The sequence below is a fragment of the Heterodontus francisci genome, chromosome 31 (genome assembly GCF_036365525.1).
Source record: "Heterodontus francisci isolate sHetFra1 chromosome 31, sHetFra1.hap1, whole genome shotgun sequence".
Classification (NCBI taxonomy): Eukaryota; Metazoa; Chordata; class Chondrichthyes; order Heterodontiformes; family Heterodontidae; genus Heterodontus; species Heterodontus francisci.
The window spans coordinates 8,175,562-8,197,009 of NC_090401.1; the positions used below are offsets into that span (position 1 = coordinate 8,175,562).

The 21,448-nt window shown below is 44.6% G+C and overlaps 1 protein-coding gene across 5 annotated transcripts in view; it reads left to right on the top strand.

Annotated features, from left to right (window-relative positions):
* LOC137347065 (myb-related transcription factor, partner of profilin-like) overlaps positions 1-21,448 on the top strand; it is a 108,045-nt gene that overhangs the window by 74,542 nt on the left and 12,055 nt on the right. For 2 of the 5 annotated variants that reach the window (XR_010968855.1, XR_010968854.1), the window contains exon 6: positions 20,574-20,776. The exons of 2 other annotated variants lie outside the window; for them this stretch is intronic. Coding sequence is in view for 1 of the 3 variants with exons in the window: in XM_068011083.1 (XP_067867184.1) it covers positions 20,574-20,614 (41 nt within the window). In the remaining 2 variants the exon portion in view is untranslated. Of the gene's footprint in view, positions 1-20,573; positions 20,976-21,448 lie in introns of those variants that run through there. One more of the 5 variants, XM_068011083.1, reaches the window with a different exon arrangement.

Genomic DNA, 21,448 nt, shown 5'->3' on the forward strand with positions numbered 1-21,448 from the left:
ACGTCCCCTTCCCATGGCACCTTCCTGTGCAATCGCAGGAGGTGTAATACCTGCCCTTTTACATCCTCTTTCCTCACTATCCAAGGCCCCAAACATGCCTTTCAGGTGAAGCAGCAATTTCCTTGTATGTCTTTCAATTTAATATACTGTATCTGCTGCTCACAATGCGTTCTCCTCTACATTGGAGAGAACAAATGCAGATTGGGTGACCGCTTTGCGGAACACCTTCGCTCAGTCCAAAAACATGACCCCAAGCTTCCTGTTTCTTGCCATTTCAACACACCCCCTGCTCTCATGCTCACATCTCTATCCTGGGCTTGTTGCAGTGTTCCAGTGAACATCAACGCAAGCTCAAGGAACAGCATCTCATTTACCGTTTAGGCACACTACAGCCTGCCGGACTGAACATTGAGTTCAATAATTTCAGAGCATGTCTGGCCCCCGTGTTTTATTTTTAGCTTCCTCTTTTCTTTTTACTTTTTATTTTATTTTAGTTTGTTTCATCATTCATTTTTTTTTTACCATGTGCCTGCCCACTGTTTTTTTCATGTTGTGCTTTGGCCAGGGCTGTTCCTTATTTGGTCATTTAACACCCTCTCTGCACTAATGCTTTTTTTTTCACCACTAACCCTTTGCCTTTGCTCCATGACCTTCTGGTCAGTTATTCTCTCTGACCTTCTGTCCTATCAACACCTTCCCTTTTGTTATCTTTTGCCCCATCCCCACTTTATTTGCTTAAAACCTATTACATTTCTAACCTTTGCCAGTTCTGATGAAAGGTCACTGACCTGAAATGTTTACTCTGCTTCTCTCTCCACAGATGCTGCCAGACCTGCTGAGTATTTCCAGCGTTTTTTGTTTTATTTCAGATTTCCAGCATCTGCAGTATTTTGCTTTTATCTTCTACAAATATACGTTTCGTAGTACAGAACATGAGTATTGCTGAAAATAGAGACGTTGTCAAAGCTTTTCGTCTTGCACTCATCAGGACAAATAACATGTCCCTTCTGCTATTTGCAACAATCGCAAGAATAACCAATGTAAGGTAAAACAACAATTGATACTGCATGAGACGAGAGTGCTGATTGGTTGTCACTTATTTTGTTTAGCTGAAACAGGCACAATGATTGTACATATTCTTTCTGTCTGCAAAGAACAGGGCCCTGTGTATTAATATATATATATTAATATATACGTGCAAATGTGCCACACTGTGAGCCCTACTGACAATCTTAAACTGCTTGTCAGCTTCTGACAATATGTTTGTCAGCATAATTCTAAGCACACTGTGGATTATTTCGAAACTGTTGTCCAATCGCGGCATCACATCTAATGTTGGACACTGAGTTTTGAGTTTTGCAAGCACGGGCTGGTTGGGTATGGCCTATGCCTTGCCCATTACGAACAGCAGAAGGGACATGTTGTATGATACGATCCGCCAGTCTTTGGGACAGATTATCTATATATCTAGCATCACACTGGCATTGACATTCATATATCACATTACTCATTTGTGTGATAGGCAGAACGCTGACAACCAATTTAAGGTGTCAGTAGGTCTCGCAGTGTGGCGCATTTGTGCGTACTGGATGCTATATATATTAATACACAGGGCCCTGTACTTTGCAAACAGAAAGAATATGTATAAACATTGTGCCTATTTCAGCTAAACAAAATAAGTGACAGCCATTCTCTTGTTCATTCTGCAGGGCAATGCCTTGACCAATCAGAGTCAAACTGCCTGGTTTAAATTTCAAACAAAGTTTGGCAGTTAACTGTCAGTCACCGTAAACTGGTGGATTCTCCATGACAACGCCTCTACCAATCAGTGTTCACTTGCCAACCAATCAGCACTCACTTTTCGTGTAGTATAAGTTGTTGTTTTCCCTTACATTGGTTATTCTTGCGATTGTCCTGATGAGTGCAAGACGAAAAGCTTTGGCAACATGTCTCTAATTTCAGCAATGTCTTATACAAGTTCAACATAACTTCCTTGCTCTTGTACTCTATGCCCCTATTAATCAAGCCCAGGATACTGTATGCTTTATTAACTGCTCTCTCAACCTGTCTTGCCACCTTCAATGACTTATGCACATATAAACCTGCTCCTGCACGCCCTTTAGGATTGTACCCTTTATTCTATATTGTCTCACCATGTACTTCCTGCCAAAATGAATCACTTCACATTTCTCTGCATTGAACTTCATCTGCAGCCAGTCCGCCCATTCCACCAACTTGTCTCTGACCTTTTGAAGTTCTACACTCTCCTCTTCACAGTTCACGATGCTTCCAAGTTTCATATCATCTGCAAACTTTGAAATTGTGCCCTGTACACCAAGGTCTAGGTCATTAATATATATCAGGAAAAGCAAGGGTCCCAATACTGATCCCTGGGGAACTCCATTACAAACCTTCCTCCAGCCCAAGAAACATCCATTAAACCACTACTCTTTGTTTCCTGTCACTCAGCCAACTTCATATCCATGTTCCTACTGTCCCTTTTATTCCATGAGCTACAAGTTTGCTCACAAGTCAGTTGTGTGGCTCTGTATCAAATGCCTTTTGAAAGTCCATGTACACCACATTGTTACAACCAGAGAAGGGGTCCAGGGGTCCCTTCTCAGCCTTTGCCTGGTTTAACTGTAACTGGGTTTAAATTTAGAAACACCGTGTTTTTAGCTCCCCCTCAACGAATCCTTGTTCACTGCTCCAATTGTAAGGCAAAGAAATCAGACAGGTTTCCTTAGATTTAAACAAAAAAGGTGGAAGTTTATTAATCTTAAACTCTAATCCGGTTAACGACTACGAATATCCGACACGACCATGCTAGCTTGCATATTTGATAAACACAAACACAGATAGAGACGTAAGAAAATAGAAGGAATAAAGGGGAAAACGTTGAAGCCATATTTGGTAATTACAGTCCTTTAAGTTCAAAGAACGAACAAAGAACAGTACAGCACAGGAACAGGCCATTCGGCCCTCCAAGCCTGCACCGATCTTGATGCCTGTCTAAACTAAAACCTTCTGCACTTCCGGGGTCCGTATCCCTCTATTCCCATCCGATACATGTATTTGTCAAGATGCCTCTTAAACGTAGCTAACGTACTTGCTTCCACCACCTGCCCCGGCAGCAAGTTCCAGGCACTCACCCTCTGTGTAAAGAACTTGCCTCGCACATCCCCTCTAAACTTTTCCCCTCGCACCTTAAACCTATGTCCCCTAGTAACTGACTCTTCCACCCTGGGAAAAAGCTTGGGAAAAAGCTTCAATGTGGAGTCTTTGGTTGCCGATAAATCATGCAATTCACTGGGGCCCAGTTCATGCTTCAACTTGTTCTGATATAGGAGCCTTTTCTTTCTTGAGGTGTACGTGTCTTCCGTGATTCCGATGGCTTGGGGAGAAAGCGAGAGAGAGAAACAGCCAGGCAAGAGACTTGCTTATTCCAGCTTCAGTTGCGAACAGCCTTCTGATTCTTTCTTTGTAGCACAATTCAAAAAACCCCAGGTTGCCCAGCAGGTTAGTCATGTGACTAGCTCCTTATTTGGAACAGTCTTTCCTGCGAGGTTTGTGGATTTCAAAGCTCTCAGTGGGGGATGTAGTACTGTCTCTTACCAACAAGATGTGGAACCATTGTCAAACCAATCTCTGTTAATTGAATCAGTGAGCAACTCCTTTGTCTCTCCAAGCACTGTCTCTTAGTATGCAAATGTTTCTCCAACCAAGTGTCTGGTGATCTTCAAACCAGTCATTTCTTCACTCCAGCAACAATTTAAAATCAGTGTTCAGATGATGAAATCAATATGCTTCATTCTTGGCAGGTGGGGGTCTGCATGACAACGTCAACCCTCTCTATTACCTCCGCAAAAGACTCCAGCAAGTTAGTTAAACATGATTTTCCCTTAAGAAATCCACGCTGGCTTTCCTTAATTAACTTGCATTTGTCCATGTGACTATTGATTTTGTCCCGAATTATTTTTTCTAGGAATTTTCCCAGCACTGAAGTTAAACCGATTGGCCTGTAGTTGCTGGGCTTATCTTTACACCCTTTTTTGAACATGGGCAGCACAGTGGCGCAGTGGTTAGCACCACAGCCTTACAGCTCCAGCGACCCGGGTTCAATTCTGGGTACTGCCTGTGTGGAGTTTGCAAGTTCTCCCTGTGACTGTGTGGGTTTTTGCCGGGTGCTCCGGTTTCCTCCCACAGCCAAAGACTTACAGGTTGATAGGTAAATTGGCCATTATAAATTGCCCCTAGTATAGGTAGGTGGTAGGGGAATTGAGGGAAGGTGGGGATGTGGTAGGAATATGGGATTAATGTAGGATTAGTATAAATGGGTGGTTGATGGTCGGCAGAGACTCGGTGGGCCGAAGGGCCTGTTTCAGTGCTGTATCTCTAAATAAATAAATTTGCAATTCTACAGTCCTCTGGTACCACACCCGAGTCTAAGGAAGACTGAAAAATTATAGCCATTGCCTCTGCGATTTCCACCCTCATTTCCCTTAGTATCCTTGAATGCATCTCATCTCGTCCTGCTGCCTTATCCACTTCAGAACCATAGAAAAATTGCAGCACAGAAGGACATCGTGTCTGTGCCACTGACAAATCTAGCCGCCCAATCTAATTCCACCTTCCAATACCGGGTCCGTAGCCTTGCAGGTTACAGCACTTCAGGTGCATGTCCAGGTACCTTTGAAAAGAATTGAGGGTTTCTGCCTCCACAATCATTCCTGGCAGTGGATTCCAGACACCAACCACCCTCTGGGTGTAAATGTTTCTCCTCATGCTCCCTCTAATCCTTCTACCAATCACCTTAAATCTGTGCCCCCTGGTAATTGAACACTTTTCTCGGGGAAACGGGTCCTTCTTGTCGACTTTATCTAGGTCCATCATAATTTTGTACACCTCAATTAAGTCAGCCCTCAACCTCGTCTGTTCTAAGGAAAACAACCCTCGCCTATCAAGCCTTTCCTCATAGCTGCAACTTTCAAGCCCTGGCAACATTCTTATAAATCTCCTCTGCATTCTCTCCAGAGCAGCTATTACTTCCTGTAATGTGGTGACCAGAACTATATGCAATACTCCAACTGTGGCCGAACCAGCATTTTATACAGTTCCAGCATTACATCCCTGCTTTTGTATTCTATACCTTGGCCAATAAAGGAAAGCTTTCCATATGCCTTCTTCACTTTATCTACCTGTCCTGACACCTTCAGGGACCTGTGGACATGCACGCCAAGGTCTCTCACTTCTTCTACCCCTCTCAATATCCTCCCATTTATTGTGCAGCCCCTCGCTTTGTTTGCTCTCCCCTCGTGCAATACCTCACACTTCTCCAGATTGAATTCCATTTGCCACTTTTCCGTCTACTCAACCAAACCATTGATATCATTCAGGAGTCTACAGCTATCATCTTCACTATCAATTACATGACCAATTTCTCTGTCATCAGCAAATTTCCCAATCATGCCTCCCATATTTAAGTCCAAATCATTAATATAAGGATGCAGAGCTGGGGCTGAGAAGTGGCAGATGGAGTTCAACCTGGAAAAGTGTGAAGTGATTCATTTTGGAAGGTCGAATTTGAATGCAGAATACAGGCTTAAAGACAGGATTCTTGGCAGTGTGGAGGAACAGAGGGATCTTGGGGTCCACGTCCATAGATCCCTCAAAGTTGCCACCCAAGTTGATAGGGTTGTTAAGAAGGCGTATGGTGTGTTGGCTTTCATTAAACAGGGGGATTGAGTTTAAGAGCCGCGAGGTTATGCTGCAGCTCTATAAAGCCCTGGTTAGACCACACTTGGAATATTGTGTTCAGTTCTGGTCGCCTCATTATAGGAAGGATGTGGAAGCTTTAGAGAGGGTGCAGAGGAGATTTACCAAGATGCTGCCTGGACTGGAGGGTATGTCTTATGAAGAAAGGTTGAGGGAGCTAGGGCTTTTCTCATTGGAACGAAGAAGGATGAGAGGTGACTTGATAAAGGTGTACAAGATGATGAGAGGCATAGATAGAGTGGATAGCCAGAGGCTTTTTCCCAGGGCGGAAAGGGCTATCACCAGGGGGCATAATTTTAAGGTGATTGGAGGAAGGTTTCGGGGAGATGTCAGAGGTAGGTTCTTTACACAGAGAGTGGTGGGTGCGTGGAATGCACTGCCAGCGGTGGTAGTAGAAGCAGATACATTAGGGACATTTAAGCGACTCTTGGATAGGTACATGGATGATAGTAGAATGAAGGGTATGTAGGTAGTTTGATCTTAGAGTAGGTTAAAGGGTCAGCACAACATCGTGAGCCGAAGGGCCTGTACTGTGCTGTACTGTGCTGTACTGTTCTATGTTCTATATACTGCAAACAGCAAAGGACCCAACACTGAGCCCTGTGGAATGCCACTGGAAACCGCCTTCCATTCGCAAAAACATCTGTCGACCGTTACTCTTTGCTTCCTGTCTCTGAGCCAATTTTGGATCCAACTCACCACATCCCCCTGTATCCCATGGGCATTTACTTTTCTGACCAGTCTGCCATGTGGGACCTTGTCAAATGCCTTACTAAAATCCATGTAGACAACGTCCACTGCACTACCCTCATCAATCCTCCTTGTTACTTCCTCAAAGAATTCAATTAAGTTAGTAAGGCACGACCTTCCCTGAACAAATCCATGCCGACTATCCCTGATCAGTCCATGCCTTTCTAAGTGTCAGTTTATCCTGTCCCTCAGAATTACTTCTAATAATTTACCCCCCACTGAGGTCAGACTGACCAGCCTATAATTATTTGGCCTATCCCTCGCACCCTTTTTAAACAATGGTATAAGCTTTGCAGACCTCCAATCCTCTGGCACCTCACCCCTATCCAGTGAGGATTTGAAGATGATCCTCAGTGCATCTGCTATTTCCTCCCTGGCTTCCTTTAACAACCTGGGATGCAATCTATCCGGCCCTGGTGATTTATACACTTTCAAAGATGTCAGACCCTCCAGTACTTCCTCTCTCATTATACTAATCGTATCTAATATTTCACACTCCTCCTCTGTTACTACAATGTCTGCATCATCCCTCTCTGTGAAGAAAGAAGCAAAAAACTCATTAAGAACCCTGCCCACATTATCTGTATCCACATGTAAGTTCCCTTGTACATCTCTGATAGGCCCTACCCTTTCCTCGGTTTTCCTTTTGCTCTTAATGTACTGATAAAATATCTTTGGGTTTTCCTTGATTTTACCTGCCAATATTTTTCATGTCCTTCTTTGCTTTTCTAATTTCCTTTTTTACTTCACCCCTTAACTCTCTATACTGCTCTCGGCTTTCTAAAGTATTAAGGTTTTTGTGATCATCATAAACTTTCTTCTTCTGCTTCAACATACCCTGTAAGCCTCTAGATAACCAGCGGACTCTAGATTTGGCCACAGCACCCTTTATCTTAGTGGGGACATGCCTGCACTGTGCCTGTAGAATCTTGCTTTTGAATGCCTCCCACTGGTTTGCCACTGATTTTCCTTCCAATCCACTTTCGCCAGATCATCTCTCAGTTTTGTAAAATTTGCATTTTCCCAATTTAGAAATTTAACTCCTATCTTATCTTTGTCCTTTTACATGATTATGCTAAAATTAACTGTATTATGATCGCTATCTCCAAAATGGTAACCCACTCATAGAGTCATGGAGAGATGCAGCACTGAAACAGGCCCTTCAGCCCACCGAGTCCGCGCCAACTATCAACCACCCATTTATACTAATCCTACATTAATCCCTGCTGCTTCATCTACATGCCCAACTTCATTACCGAAGACTAAATCTAGAATTGTGCCCCCTCTTTTTGGGCTTGTTACGTGCTGGCTGAAAAAGTTCTCTTGAATGCAGTTTAAGAATTTTGTGCCCTCTGTGCCCTTCTCACTGGTAGTATCCCAGTTGATATTAGGGTAGTTGAAATCCCCAACTATAATTGCCCTATAGTTTTTACACTCAGAAATTTGCCTACATATTTGTTCCTCTACCTCCCTCTCACTATTTGGGGGTCTATAGTACACTCCTAGTAGTGTGGCTGCCGCTCTTTTATTTCTGATCTCCACCCATATGGCCTCATTTGATGATTAATTTAGCATATCATCCCTCCTCACAACTGTCATTGATTCTTTAACCAATAATGCTACACCCCCTCCTTTTTTATCCCCCCCTCTCTATCCGGCCTGAAAACTCTATATCCAGGGATGTTGAGCTGCCTTTCTTGCCCCACTTTAAACCAAGTTTCTGTTATAGCAACAATATTGTGTTGCCATGTGTCGATCTGTGCCCTTAGCTTAGCGGCTTTATTTACTATACTCCTTGCATTTAAATAAATACCTTTTAACACTGCCAAATTCCTGTGCTGCACACTTTTTAACCTTTGCTTCTTCTGTCTTTCCGAGTCACTTGCTAATTTTCTGCCTTCCATTCCCTGGCCTGAAATTTCCCTATCTGAAACTGCCCTCAGGTTCCCCATCCCCCTGCCAATCTAGTTTAAGCCCTCCCCAACAGCACTAGCAAACCTTCCTCCAAGGATATTCGTCCCAGTCCTGTTCAGGTGTAGACTGTCCGGATTGTACAGGTCCCACCTTCCCCAGAACCAGTCCCAATGGTCCAGAAATTTGAAGCCCTCCCTCCTGCACCATCTCTCCAGCCACATATTCATCTGGTGTATTTTCCTATTTCTATACTCACGAGCATGTGGCCTTGGGAATAATCCGGAAATTACCACCGTTGAGGTCCTGCTTGCTAATCTCTTAAGTACAGACAGTCTATCCAATACCTCCTCTTCATCAATTTTAAATCCCTCTAGTGTCTGAATTACCTCCTCTTTCAACATTTCCTGGGTTGCATCTTCTTCCTTGGTAAAGACAGATGCCAAGTATTCATTTAATACCTCAACTGCCTCCATGTGTAAATCCCCTTTCTGATCTCTAATTAGAATTAGAATTAGAACATTACAGCGCAGTACAGGCCCTTCGGCCCTCGATGTTGCGCCGACCTGTGAAACCATCTGATCTACACGATTCCATTTTCATCCATATGTCTATCCAATGGCCACTTAAATGCCCTTAAAGTTGGCGAGTCCACTACTGTTGCAGGCAGGGCGTTCCACGCCCCGACTACTCTCTGAGTAAAGAAACTACCTCTGACATCTGTCCGATATCTATCACCCCTCAACTTAAAGCTATGTCCCCTCGTGTTTGCCATCACCATCCGAGGAAAAAGACTCTCACTATCCACCCTATCTAACCCTCTGATTATCTTATATGTCTCTATTAAGTCACCTCTCCTCCTCCTTCTCTCCAACGAAAACAACCTCAAGTCCCTCAGCCTTTCCTCGTAAGACCTTCCCTCCATACCAGGCAACATCCCAGTAAATCTCCTCTGCACCCTTTCCAAAGCTTCCACATCCTTCCGATAATGCGGTGACCAGAACTGCACGCAATACTCCAGGTGCGGTCTCACCAGAGTTTTGTACAGCTGCAGCATGACCTCGTGGCTCCGAAACTCGATCCCCCTACTAATAAAAGCTAACACACCATATGCCTTCTTAACAGCCCTATTAACCTGGGTAGCAACTTTCAGGGATTTATGTACCTGGACACCAAGATCTCTCTGTTCATCTACACTACCAAGAATCTTCCCATTAGCCCAGTACTCTGCATTCCTGTTACTCCTTCCAAAGTGAATCACCTCACACTTTTCCACATTAAACTCCATTTGCCATCTCTCAGCCCAGCTCTGCAGCCTATCTATGTCCCTCTGTACCCTACAACATCCTTGAGCACTATCCACAACTCCACCGACCTTCGTGTCATCCGCAAATTTACTAACCCACCCTTCTGCACCCTCTTCCAGGTCATTTATAAAAATGACAAACAGCAGTGGCCCCAAAACAGATCCTTGCGGTACACCACTAGTAGCTAAACTCCAGGATGAACATTTGCCATCAACCACCACCCTCTGTCTTCTTTCAGCTAGCCAATTTCTGATCCAAAGCTCTAAATCACCTTCAACCCCATACTTCCGTATTTTCTGCAATAGCCTACCGTGGGGAACCTTATCAAACGCCTTACTGAAATCCATATACACCACATCCACGGCTTTACCCTCATCCACCTGTTTGGTCACCTTCTCGAAAAACTCAATAAGGTTTGTGAGGCACGACCTACCCTTCACAAAACCGTGCTGACTATCGCTAATGAACTTATTCTTTTCAAGATGCCTATAAATCCTGTCTCTTATAACCTTTTCCAACATTTTACCCACAACCGAAGTAAGGCTCACAGGTCTATAATTACCAGGGCTGTCTCTACTCCCCTTCTTGAACAAGGGACAACATTTGCTATCCTCCAGTCTTCCGGCACTATTCCTGTCGACAATGATGACATAAAGATCAAGGACAAAGGCTCTGCAATCTCCTCCCTGGCTTCCCAGAGAATCCTAGGATAAATCCCATCTGGCCCAGGGGACTTATCTATTTTTACACTTTCCAAAATTGCTAACACCTCCTCCTTGTGAACCTCAATCCCATCCAGCCTAGTAGTCTGAATCTCAGTATTCTCCTCAACAACATTTTCTTTCTCTACTGTAAATACTGACGAAAAATATTCATTTAACGCTTCCCCTATCTCCTCTGATTCCACACACAACTTCCCACTACTATCCTTGATTGGCCCTAATCTAACTCTAGTCATTCTTTTATTCCTGATATACCTATAGAAAGCCTTAGGGTTTTCCTTGATCCTATCCGCCAATGACTTCTCGTGTCCTCTCCTCGCTCTTCTTAGCTCTCCCTTTCGATCCTTCCTGGCTAGCTTGTAACTCTCTAGCGCCCTAACTGAGCCTTCACGTCTCATCCTAACATAAGCCTTCTTCTTCCTCTTGACAAGCGCTTCAACTTCTTTAGTAAACCACTGCTCCCTCGCTCGACAACTTACTCCCTGTCTGACAGGTACATACTATCAAGGACACGCAGTAGCTGCTCCTTGAATAAGCTCCACATTTCGATTGTGCCCATCCCCTGCAGTTTCCTTCCCCATCCTACGCATCCTAAATCTTGCCTAATCGCATCATAATTTCCTTTCCCCCAGCTATAATTCTTGCCCTGCGGTATATACCTGTCCCTGCCCATCGCTAAGGTAAACCTAGCCGAATTGTGATCACTATCACCAAAGTGCTCATCTACATCTAAATCTAACACCTGGCCGGGTTCATTACCCAGTACCAAATCCAATGTGGCATCGCCCCTGGTTGGCCTGTCTACATACTGTGTCAGAAAACCCTCCTGCATACACTGGACAAAAACTGACCCATCCAAAGTACTCGAACTATAGTATTTCCAGTCAATATTTGGAAAGTTAAAGTCCCCCATAACAACTACCCTGTTATTCTCGCCCCTGTCGAGAATCATCTTCGCTATCCTTTCCTCTACATCTCTGGAACTATTCGGAGGTCTATAGAAAACTCCCAACAGGGTGACCTCTCCTCTCCTGTTTCTAACCTCGGCCCATACTACCTCAGTAGACGAGTCCTCAAACGTCCTTTCTGCCGCTGTAATACTCTCCTTGATTAACAATGCCACACCCCCGCCCCCTTTTACCATCTTCTCTGTTCTTACTGAAACATCTAAATCCCGGAACCTGCAACATCCATTCCTACCCATGTCTCCGAAATGGCCACTACATCGAGATCCCAGTTACCAACCCATGCTGCAAGCTCACCCACCTTATTCCGGATGCTCCTGGCGTTGAAGTAGACACACTTTAAACCAAGTTCTTGCTTGCCAGTGCCCTCTTGCGTCCTTGTAACCTTATCCCTGACCTCACTACTCTCAACATCCTGTACACTAGAACTACAATTTAGGTTCCCATTCCCCTGCTGAATTAGTTTAAACCCCCCCGAAGAGCACTCGCAAATCTCCCCCCCAGGATATTGGTACCCCTCTGGTTCAGGTGAAGACCATCCTGTTTGTAGAGGTCCCACCTACCCCAGAAAGAGCCCCAATTATCCAGGAAACCAAAACCCTCCCTCCTACACCATCCCTGCAGCCACGTGTTCAACTCCTCTCTCTCCCTATTCCTCGCTTCGCTATCACGTGGCACGGGCAACAACCCAGAGATAACAACTCTGTTTGTTCTCGCTCTAAGCTTCCACCCTAGCTCTCTGAATTTCTGCCTTAAATCCCCATCTCTCTTCCTACCTATGTCGTTGGTGCCTATGTGGACCATGACTTGGGGCAGCTCCCCCTCCCCCTTAAGGATCCCAAAAACACGATCCGAGACATCACGAACCCTGGCACCTGGGAGGCAACACACCAACCGTGAGTCTCTTTCGTTCCCACAGAACCTCCTATCCGTTCCCCTAACTATGGAGTCCCCAATGACTAATGCTCTGCTCCTCTTCCCCCTTCCCTTCTGAGCAACAGGGACAGACTCTGTGCCAGATACCTGTACCCCATTGCTTACCCCTGGTAAGTCGTCCCCCGCAACAGTATCCAAAACGGTATACCTGTTGTTGAGGGAAACGGCCACAGGGGATCCCTGCACTGCCTGCTGGTTCCACTCCTTCCCCTGACGGTAACCCATCTACCTACTTCTTTTACCTGAGGTGTGACTACCTCCCCATAACTCCTCTCAATAACCCCCTCCGCCTCCCGAATGATCTGAAGTTCATCCAGCTCCAGCCCCACTCCTCCTTTTACCACCCTTTTACTATTTATATGCCTATAGAAAACTTTGGGATTTCCTTTAATGCTAGCTGCCAGTCTCTTTTCATGCTCTCTCTTTGCTTCTCTTTGCTTTTCCACTTTCCCTCTGGACCTTCTATATTCAGCTTGATTCTTCATAGTATTTTCTACCTGACATCTGTCATCAGCACACTTTTTCTTCTTTATCTTAATCTCTACCTCTTTTGCTATCCAGGAAGCTCTGGATTTGTTTGCCCTACTTTTCCTCTTCAAGGGAATATACCTTGACTGTGCTCGAACTATCTCTTCTTTGAAGGTAGCCCATTGTTCATCTATCGGTTTTCCTGCCAGCTTTTGACTCCAATTTATTCACCCCAGCTCCATTCTTACCCCTTTGAAGTTGGCCTTCCCCCAGTTAAGTATACTTACCCTGGATTGCTATTTGTCCTTTTCCATAGTCAGCCTAAACCTTATGATACAATGATCACTGTCCCCTGAATGCTCGCCTTTTGATACTTGATCCACATGACTCACCTCATTCCCAAGAACCAGGTCTAGCAGTGATTCTTTCTCTGTTTCATGCTGGTCTCTTTCTCTCTCTCTCTGTCTCCCTCTTTTTCACTGTCCCATCTGTCTGTCAGTCTGACTCCCTCTCTGTCTTTGTCTTCCTCTCTTTCTCTGTCCCTGTCTGTCTCACACTCTCTCTCTCTCTTTAAACTCTCACTCTGTCTATCTTACTCTTGTCTCTGTCTCTATCTCTCACTCTGTCTGTCTCACTTTGTCTTTATGTTTCTCACTCTGTCTGTCTCTCTGTCTCTCACTGTGCCTCACCCACTCGATCTCTCTCACTCGATCTCTCTCTCTCATTCCCTCTCTCTGTCTGTCTCGCATTCTGAATCTCTCTCTTATTCTGTCTCTCCCTGACTATTTCTCTCTCTCTGTCCCGCACTCTGTCTCTTTCTGTCTTAACCCTCTCTGCTCCGTCTATTTCTCTCTGTCCGTCTCGCTCCTTTTCTCATCCTCTCTCTCACCCTCTCCCTCTCGATCTGTCACACTGTCTCTCTCACCCTGTCTCTTACTCTGCCTCTCTCTCACCTAAAATTTTCTTCAAATATATCAGAAGAATTTTGTACTAGGTCGTAATGTAGTAATTGTGCTTGTTTAGGTGGTGTTGCTCGGTGGTTTTACCATTTCTGACACCAGATGATATATTTTATTCCCATCTCATTAGTTCTTTGCTGCTGTGTGCTTCAGGAAGAGCACCACCTGAAACACATTGTGCTGCTTGTCCTCTGGTGTTGTGGTCTGTGAGTATTTTGAGTGGAGTGTGGTAGACCTGTGCCCACTGGGAGCATGGTGTTATGACCAGGTGAGGAAGGGGTCTCAGGCTCACCTTTTTGCCTCTTCTCTGGTTTGACCACACAGTAATTGAACTTACCACATCAGTGAGTGCTTGCTCCTGTTCCTCTAATGTAATTGCAAAAGAATCAATCAGACAGCTTTTAGAGTCATAGTCGTACAGCATAGAAACAGGCCCTTCGGCCCACCGCGTCCATGACGATCATAATGCCTATCTATACTAATCCCACCTGCCTGCATTAATTCCATATCCCTCTATGCCTTGCTCATTCAAGTCCCTGTCCAGATGCCTCTTAAATGTTGCTACTGTTCCTGCCTCCACCACCTCCTCTGGCAGCTCATTCCAGATACCCACTATTCTTTGTGTGAAAAATTTACCCCTTTGATCCCCTTTAAACCTCCTCCCTCTCACCTTAAATCTATGCCCTCTAGTTTTAGTCACCCCTACCATGGGAAACAGACTCTGGCTATCTACCCTATTGAGACCTCTCATAATTTTATATACCTCTATCATGTCCCCTCTCAGCCTCCTTCACTCCAGGGAAAACAGACCCAGCCTATCCAATCTCTCTTTATAACTCAAGCCCTCCAAACCAGGCAACATCCTTGTGAATCTTTTCTGCACCCTCTCTAGCTTAATCACATCTTTCCTGTAGTGCGGCGACCAGAACTGCACACAGTACTCCAAATGCGGCCTAACCAACATTATGTACAACTGTAACATGATGTCCCAACTCTTGTACTCAATGCCTCGGCCGATGAAGTCAGGCATGCCATATGCCTTCTTCACCACCCTGTCTACCTGTGTTGCCACTTTCAGGGAACTATGTACTTGCACCCCAAGGGTCTCTCTGCTCAACAACACTCCCCAGGGCCCTGCCATTCACTGTATATGTCCTACCCTGGTTTAACTTCCCAAAATGCATCACTTCACATTTCTTGAGTTTAAACAAGAAAGACATAAGTTTATTATTCTTAACACTCTAAGCTGGTTAAAATTACAAAAAATATGCTATGCATTCACACACTCAGATACATGAGAGTCACACCCACACACAAATAGATTACAGAGGTAAAACAGCTTTGCTGGTTGGAGTTGAGTCTGGAATAAATAGAATTTAAATACTGAATATCAGTCCCAGCGTCCTTAGTTGAAATTGTAGTCTTGAAGTCCTTGCTGGGCCATGTGCACAGTTGGGGATTTCTTAGGCTCCAGAAGGCAGAAGATGGAGTTTTGACCCTTGACCCCCAGTTGTTGGTTGTGGTGGTCTGTAGACTTGGCTTTACCAGTTGCAGCCAGGTCTTCTCTAGATCGGTACTGGAGAGAGTTGCTCTCTTGATGGATTATAGTTACTGTTCTCTGCTTTCTGAGTCCAAGCTTAGTCTCTCCAGAGCTGCACAAAGTGGTCACATGACATTCCCAATCTCTTTGTGTTTTCAATGACGTCCTTCTGGTAGCTTCCTTGATATTCGAGGCTTTATTTCTCAAACTGTCCAGTCATACTTGGTGGGAGTCATAGATAGATACAGCACTCAAACAGGCCCTTCGGCCCACCGAATCTGTGCCGACCAATAACCACCCATTTATACTAATCCTACATTAATCCCATATTCCTTACCACATCCCCACCCATTCTCCTACCACCTACCTACATTAGGGGCAATTCACAATGGCCAATTTACCTATCAACCTGCAAGTCTTTGGCTGTGGGAGGAAACCCATGCGGTCACAGGGAGAACTTACAAACTCCACACAGACAGTGCCCAGAACTGAACCCGGGTCGCTGGAGCTATGAGGCTATGGTGCTAACCACTGCGCCGCCCCTGTGGGAATTAGCTCTTTCAAAGTTAATGGGTGTCGATGGCCCTTAACTGATACTGATAAAGCCATTTCAGGTAATTTAATCAGAGAGCACCCCAGTGTTCTGCCTAGGTTGAATCAGTCATGCTGTCTCCAGTCTACTCTTTTGATGTTTCATATGTGGCCATCTTGGCTACCAGCTTGTCTTTTTAACAATTTCAAGTAAAAGTCTCAGGCAAGGTTCCAACCGATGAAATTAATACTTTCCATTTGGCATGTAGAGCTTTCATCACTTCTCCAGACCAGGCAGAATGAAATGCTACAATGGGAGTATTCCATTACAGGAATTGAAAAGAGAAAAAAAGGAAAACACACATTCATTTTTCATTCACTCTCATTCACTCAGGAATCTAAAATTGTTGCAACTTGTCTTTATTCTCTGCAGCAGCCAGGTTAATTTAATTTGCATTTTTTTCCTTTGAAGTTAATTTGGGATGGTTAGGTGTTGTCCAACAGGTTTAAAGTTTCTTTAGTATCAGTTTGTAATAACCTGGGGATGGTTGTTGGGGAAACTTGGTGACTGCAAGTTTCCATGATTGTCTAGGGCGAGTTCTCCTGCATGCACAAGCTTTAACCCCTCAGCTGCTGTTTCTCAACATGTGGTTCTAACCCACAGGTTCCAGTACCTTGATAATTTCTCTCCATGTGGTGGTATTGGGTGATAAGTTGGTTTTAAGGCCCTGTGAAGTGTCTGAGATTTCCTCTGGGCCCTTGTTCCTGCTGGAGTCTGAAGTGAGATTGTGAGATTTGATTAGCTTTGGGCTTGAGCCCTGATCATTGGACTCTGCAGTGGATAGATCCACCCTGAACTCACTTTGAGTGTTTTGGTGAGTCATAGAAGTGCTGCTCACTTTAGAGCATTTTTGTTTCCTTTTTCCCTTTCTTGTGGGAGTGATCTCTTTTCTAATCTCCCCCATGCCCTCTGGGACACTCCTGCTCACAGGCATATGTTCAGCTTCCACTACACTCGCCTGCGGAACTTCGGCTAGGTGAGGCATCATCTTCACTGGTGGCCCGAAGGGCCTGTTTCGGTGCTGTATCTCTAAATAAATAAATAAAGAAGCTGAGATGCATTCAGTGGATATATGTATGAAACGGCGCTCCCTCCTGGGGTATTTTGTGGAGTTGAGTCATGGCTAGAACAGAAGCAGGACCTCAAGGGAGATGTCCAGGGAGGACAGACTGGGGGAAAGTGGGAGTCCATGTTGTTTGGTTGGGGAAGAGTGTTAGAGGCTCAGGTGACTCAGGTGACTGACATATTTACAGGTGGTTGCTTGCTCCTGTCCTCCCGATGGCCTGTATTGTAAATGTTGGTGAGTGTGGTGCAGTATTAACTGCTGCCTCATTTACTGTGGACACACACTAGCACCATTTAGATTGTTTGAAAGTGCTGTACGCTATTACTGCATTCACAGGGTTTGGAGATCTTGAGTCGCAGCCAAATCTTTGTAGAGTGATTCATACAATCACTCAGCTTTATTAGGTTTAACTTTGAGTCTATGAGAAGACAATAAAGCTGGTTGAGGGAAACCCAATGGAAAGGTTTAGGCTTCAGAACACATTTAATAAAGTTTCAAGAGATGCTTATTTTCCCCAGTTGCAGGCAGGAATATCTTAAACCTATGTTTTCCTCTCCCAAACTTCTGTAAGAACTGTGCAGCAGTTTCAGCAGCCCAGGACCTCACTCAATAATTGCACTTACTGTGTGTGCTTCAACAGTGAACTGCAACCAGCTATTCACCAATACGGGGCACCACAGGCAAGCTTGATATTGTTGTTCTCCATCACATGCACTTTCACTAGACAATGGTCAGGTTCAGAGACATTGGCTGAACTGTCCCTTTAAGCCAGAGGTACCGAGTCTAATTGTAACCCCTATTCCTCACCACCCGCCCCCAACCCCTCCGGGCCACCACTCCCCTGCCCCCACCAAGATCACCTGTTTCAGGACAGGGAAAAAGCCAGACTGGTTCAGTAATCCTGTACCCTCAAACCAGCAACCCGAAGCTTTGAAAGAAAATTTAGGAGAAATGAATTATTTGCAGGCAGGCAGCTGCCCTGGATATCAGATAAGTGATAGAGAATAGAGAACAATGGTAATTAGATTGCTCTGTCAGCAGGGTGAGGTGGGGGTGGGGGGTTGGGGTGTGGGCACGTTCCTGGTGTTGACACTTTTCTTGAATCATTGTATAGTAATATAAAATGGGCTAAGGACATCGATCGGTGGGGTCAAGGGTAGCCATCTGCAAATGATAAGGGTGGATAAATGTCAGATTAGAACAGGATGCTAATTGCAGGCCCAAAAATAGAGGATTAAGGTGTGATTATTGATCAGTCACTGAGAGTATCCACTCACAGTATCAATAAAACTTATCCAATACAGGGATCCAGTTCAAGTGAATTTGACTAGAAGTTGAAAGGGATCTGATACTGTATAGCTCAGAGACATAGGCTAGACTGAGCTATGAGGAGATGCCCTGAGAACCAAACCTTGTTTCAGTGGTGAAAGGAGAATTGAGGGAGAGTTGGTGCAGGTGAGAGGAAGGAGGCCCATGGGTTATTTAACTGGTACTCTGACAAGAACTGTATGTCCAATCCTGGCCACCGCACTTTAAGAAGGATGTGAAGGTTTTTAGAGAGGGTCCAGGAAAGGTTTACGAGAATAGTTCCAGGGAGGAGTTATGAGGATAGATTGGAGAAGCTGGGGCTGTCCTCCTAAGAGAAGGTTGAGAGGAGATTTGATAGACGTGTTCAAAATCATCATTGGTCTAGACAGAGTGGATAAAGAGAAACTGTTCCCATTGGCGGAAGAGTCAGGAACCAGAGGCTGCTGATTTAAAGTGACTGGCAAAAGAACCAAAGGTGACATGGGGGAAAACTTTTTTACGCAGCAAGTGGTTAGGATCTGGAATGCACGGTCTGAGAATGTGATGGAGGCAGATTCAATCGTGGTTTTCAAAAGGGAATTAGATAAGCATCTCAAGATAAAAAAAATTGCAGGCTTATGGGGAAAGGGTAGGTGTGGGGGAGTGGGACGAGCTAAATTGATCTTGCAGAGAGCCAGTGCATATTTACCTGGCTGAATAGCCTCCTTCTGTGCTGTAACCAACTATGAATCTATGACAAAGTTACAACTGAAGAATTTGTTTCTGCAGAATTACAGAATATACTTCTCAAAACAGTTAACTATTACAGTGCCTCACACTTACACATCATGCCACATAGTGTAGGCTAAGGACCCCTGACACTACAGTGATAACAGTGATAGGATGCTGTCTGTACTATAATTACTGGAATATTAGTTATGACCTAGAGTTTGCACTAGTTTTATCAGTAGAAACTGGGTGAAATCAGCCAAACCTACACAAAAGATCAAGGGTAAGTTGCGTTAAGTAAATTGAGTTCCTACAATTTTTATATCTGGGTTAAAAGTCATTTTGCCTGAAGCCGGCCCCACCCACAAAACTGGCCATGTCCCCAGATTTAAATAAACACCATGGCAAGTTTCCACTGATTGCGGTTGTTTGGGAAGCTGTTTAAATTGCACTTGTTCTTTCCGACACAGGGCAACCCATAGTCACGCAATGTCACCCTTCCTGCAGTGAACAGGGATTCCAGCATTCCCACAATGAACTGATGGGCTGGTAAGATGGGCAGAGCAGTGGCAAATGGAATTTAATCCTGAGAAGTGTGAGATGATGCATTTTGGGAGGACTAACAAAGCAAGGGAATACACAATGGATGGTAGGACCCTAGGAAGTACAGAGGGTCAGAGGGACCTTGGTGTACTTGTCCATAGATCACTGAAGGCAGCAGCACAGGTAGATAAGGTGGTTAGGAAGGCATATGGGGATACTTTCCTTTATTAGCTGAGGCATAGAATATAAGAGCAGGGAGGTTATGATGGAGCTGTATAAAACACTAGTTAGGCCACAGCTGGAGTACTGTGTACAGTTCTGGGCACCACGCTATAGGAAAGATGTGATTGCACTGGAGAGGGTGAAGAGGAGATTCACCAGGATGTTGCCTGGGTTGGAGCATTTCAGCTATGAAGAGAGACTGGATAGGCTAGGGTTGTTTTCTTTAGAGCAGAGAAGGCTGAGGAGGGACCTGATTGAGGTATACAAAATTATGAGGTGCATAGATAGGATAGATAGGAAGAAACTTTTTCCCTTAGCGGAGGTGTCAATAACCAGGGGGCATAGATTTAAGGTAAAGGGCAGGAGGTTTGGAGGGGATTTGAGTGGTTGGAATCTGGAACACACTGCCTGAAGGGGTGGTAGAGGCAGGAACTCTCTCAACATTTAAGAAATATTTAGATGAGCACTCGAAACACATAGAATACAAGGTTACGGGCCAAGTGCTGGAAAATGGGATGAGAATAGATAGGTGCTTGATGGTCGGCACAGACACGATGGTCCGAGGGACCTGCTTCTGTGCTGTATAACTCTATGACTCTACGACTCAAGTACTGTTCCATGTTGAACACCACTTGGAAGAAGCACTGAGGGTGGCGAGGGCACAGAATATACTCTGGGTGGGGGACTTCAATGTCCATCGCCAAGAGTGGTTCAGTAGCACCACTACCAACCAAGCTGGCCAAGTCCTGAAGAAGTGCTGTATAACTCTATGACTCTATGACATATCTGTCATATCTGCAGCAGGTGGTGAGGAAGTCAACAAGAGGGAAAAACCTACTTGACCTCGCAAGGTCAGAGTTGCTGATTGGAGGAGCAGGAAGGAGGAGCTGATTGGAGGAGCAGGTTGGAGGAGCTGATTGGAGGAACTGATTGGACGAGCAGATCGTGTATCGGTCTCTGAATGAAATATTTTCAATCTGACTTTTCATATAACCCCACCTGAGGTAGTTGTTCACACCTTTTTTGCTTCTCCATACTGCTGATTCAAGGGAAATCTTACATTCAACAATATACAAATGAGTTTGGGCAAAAACCTGCATCATAATTTCACTTTGGCAAACAATGGAATTTCACATGCAATTTGCATTCGGTTTCCCAAATGTGCCCGAAAGTAGAAACTCTACCCCTATATCCTTCTACAAATTGCTAAATTAAAATTAAATGCTTTAATTCAGTTGTGCCTGATTTTTCCACTCCCCTTATTTTATCTTTCATTATTTCTGAATGTTTATCTAATTGGCTAGAACTTAATTTAAAGATTGCGTTTTATCCTGTCAATACTGATCATAAACACAAGTGGCCAAAGTGAAACTAAAAGAGTAAACACTGCCCTCTACCAGATAGGCCCAATGGGCAAAGAATGTGGCCTCTAAAAGGCCCAACAGATGCAGAGTGCAAACCTCTGATTGATAGATCCACTGGGTACAGAGTGCTCCCTCCAATAGATACATCCAGTGAGCACAGAGTATGATCACACCATATTCTGAAAACCAAGCAGCAGCTCTCAAGGTTTAACAGTTTTTTAATTCATCATGGGATGTGGGTGTCGCAGGCTAGGCCAGCATTTATTGTTCATCCCTAATTGCCCTTCAGAAGGTGGTGGTGAGCTGCCTTCT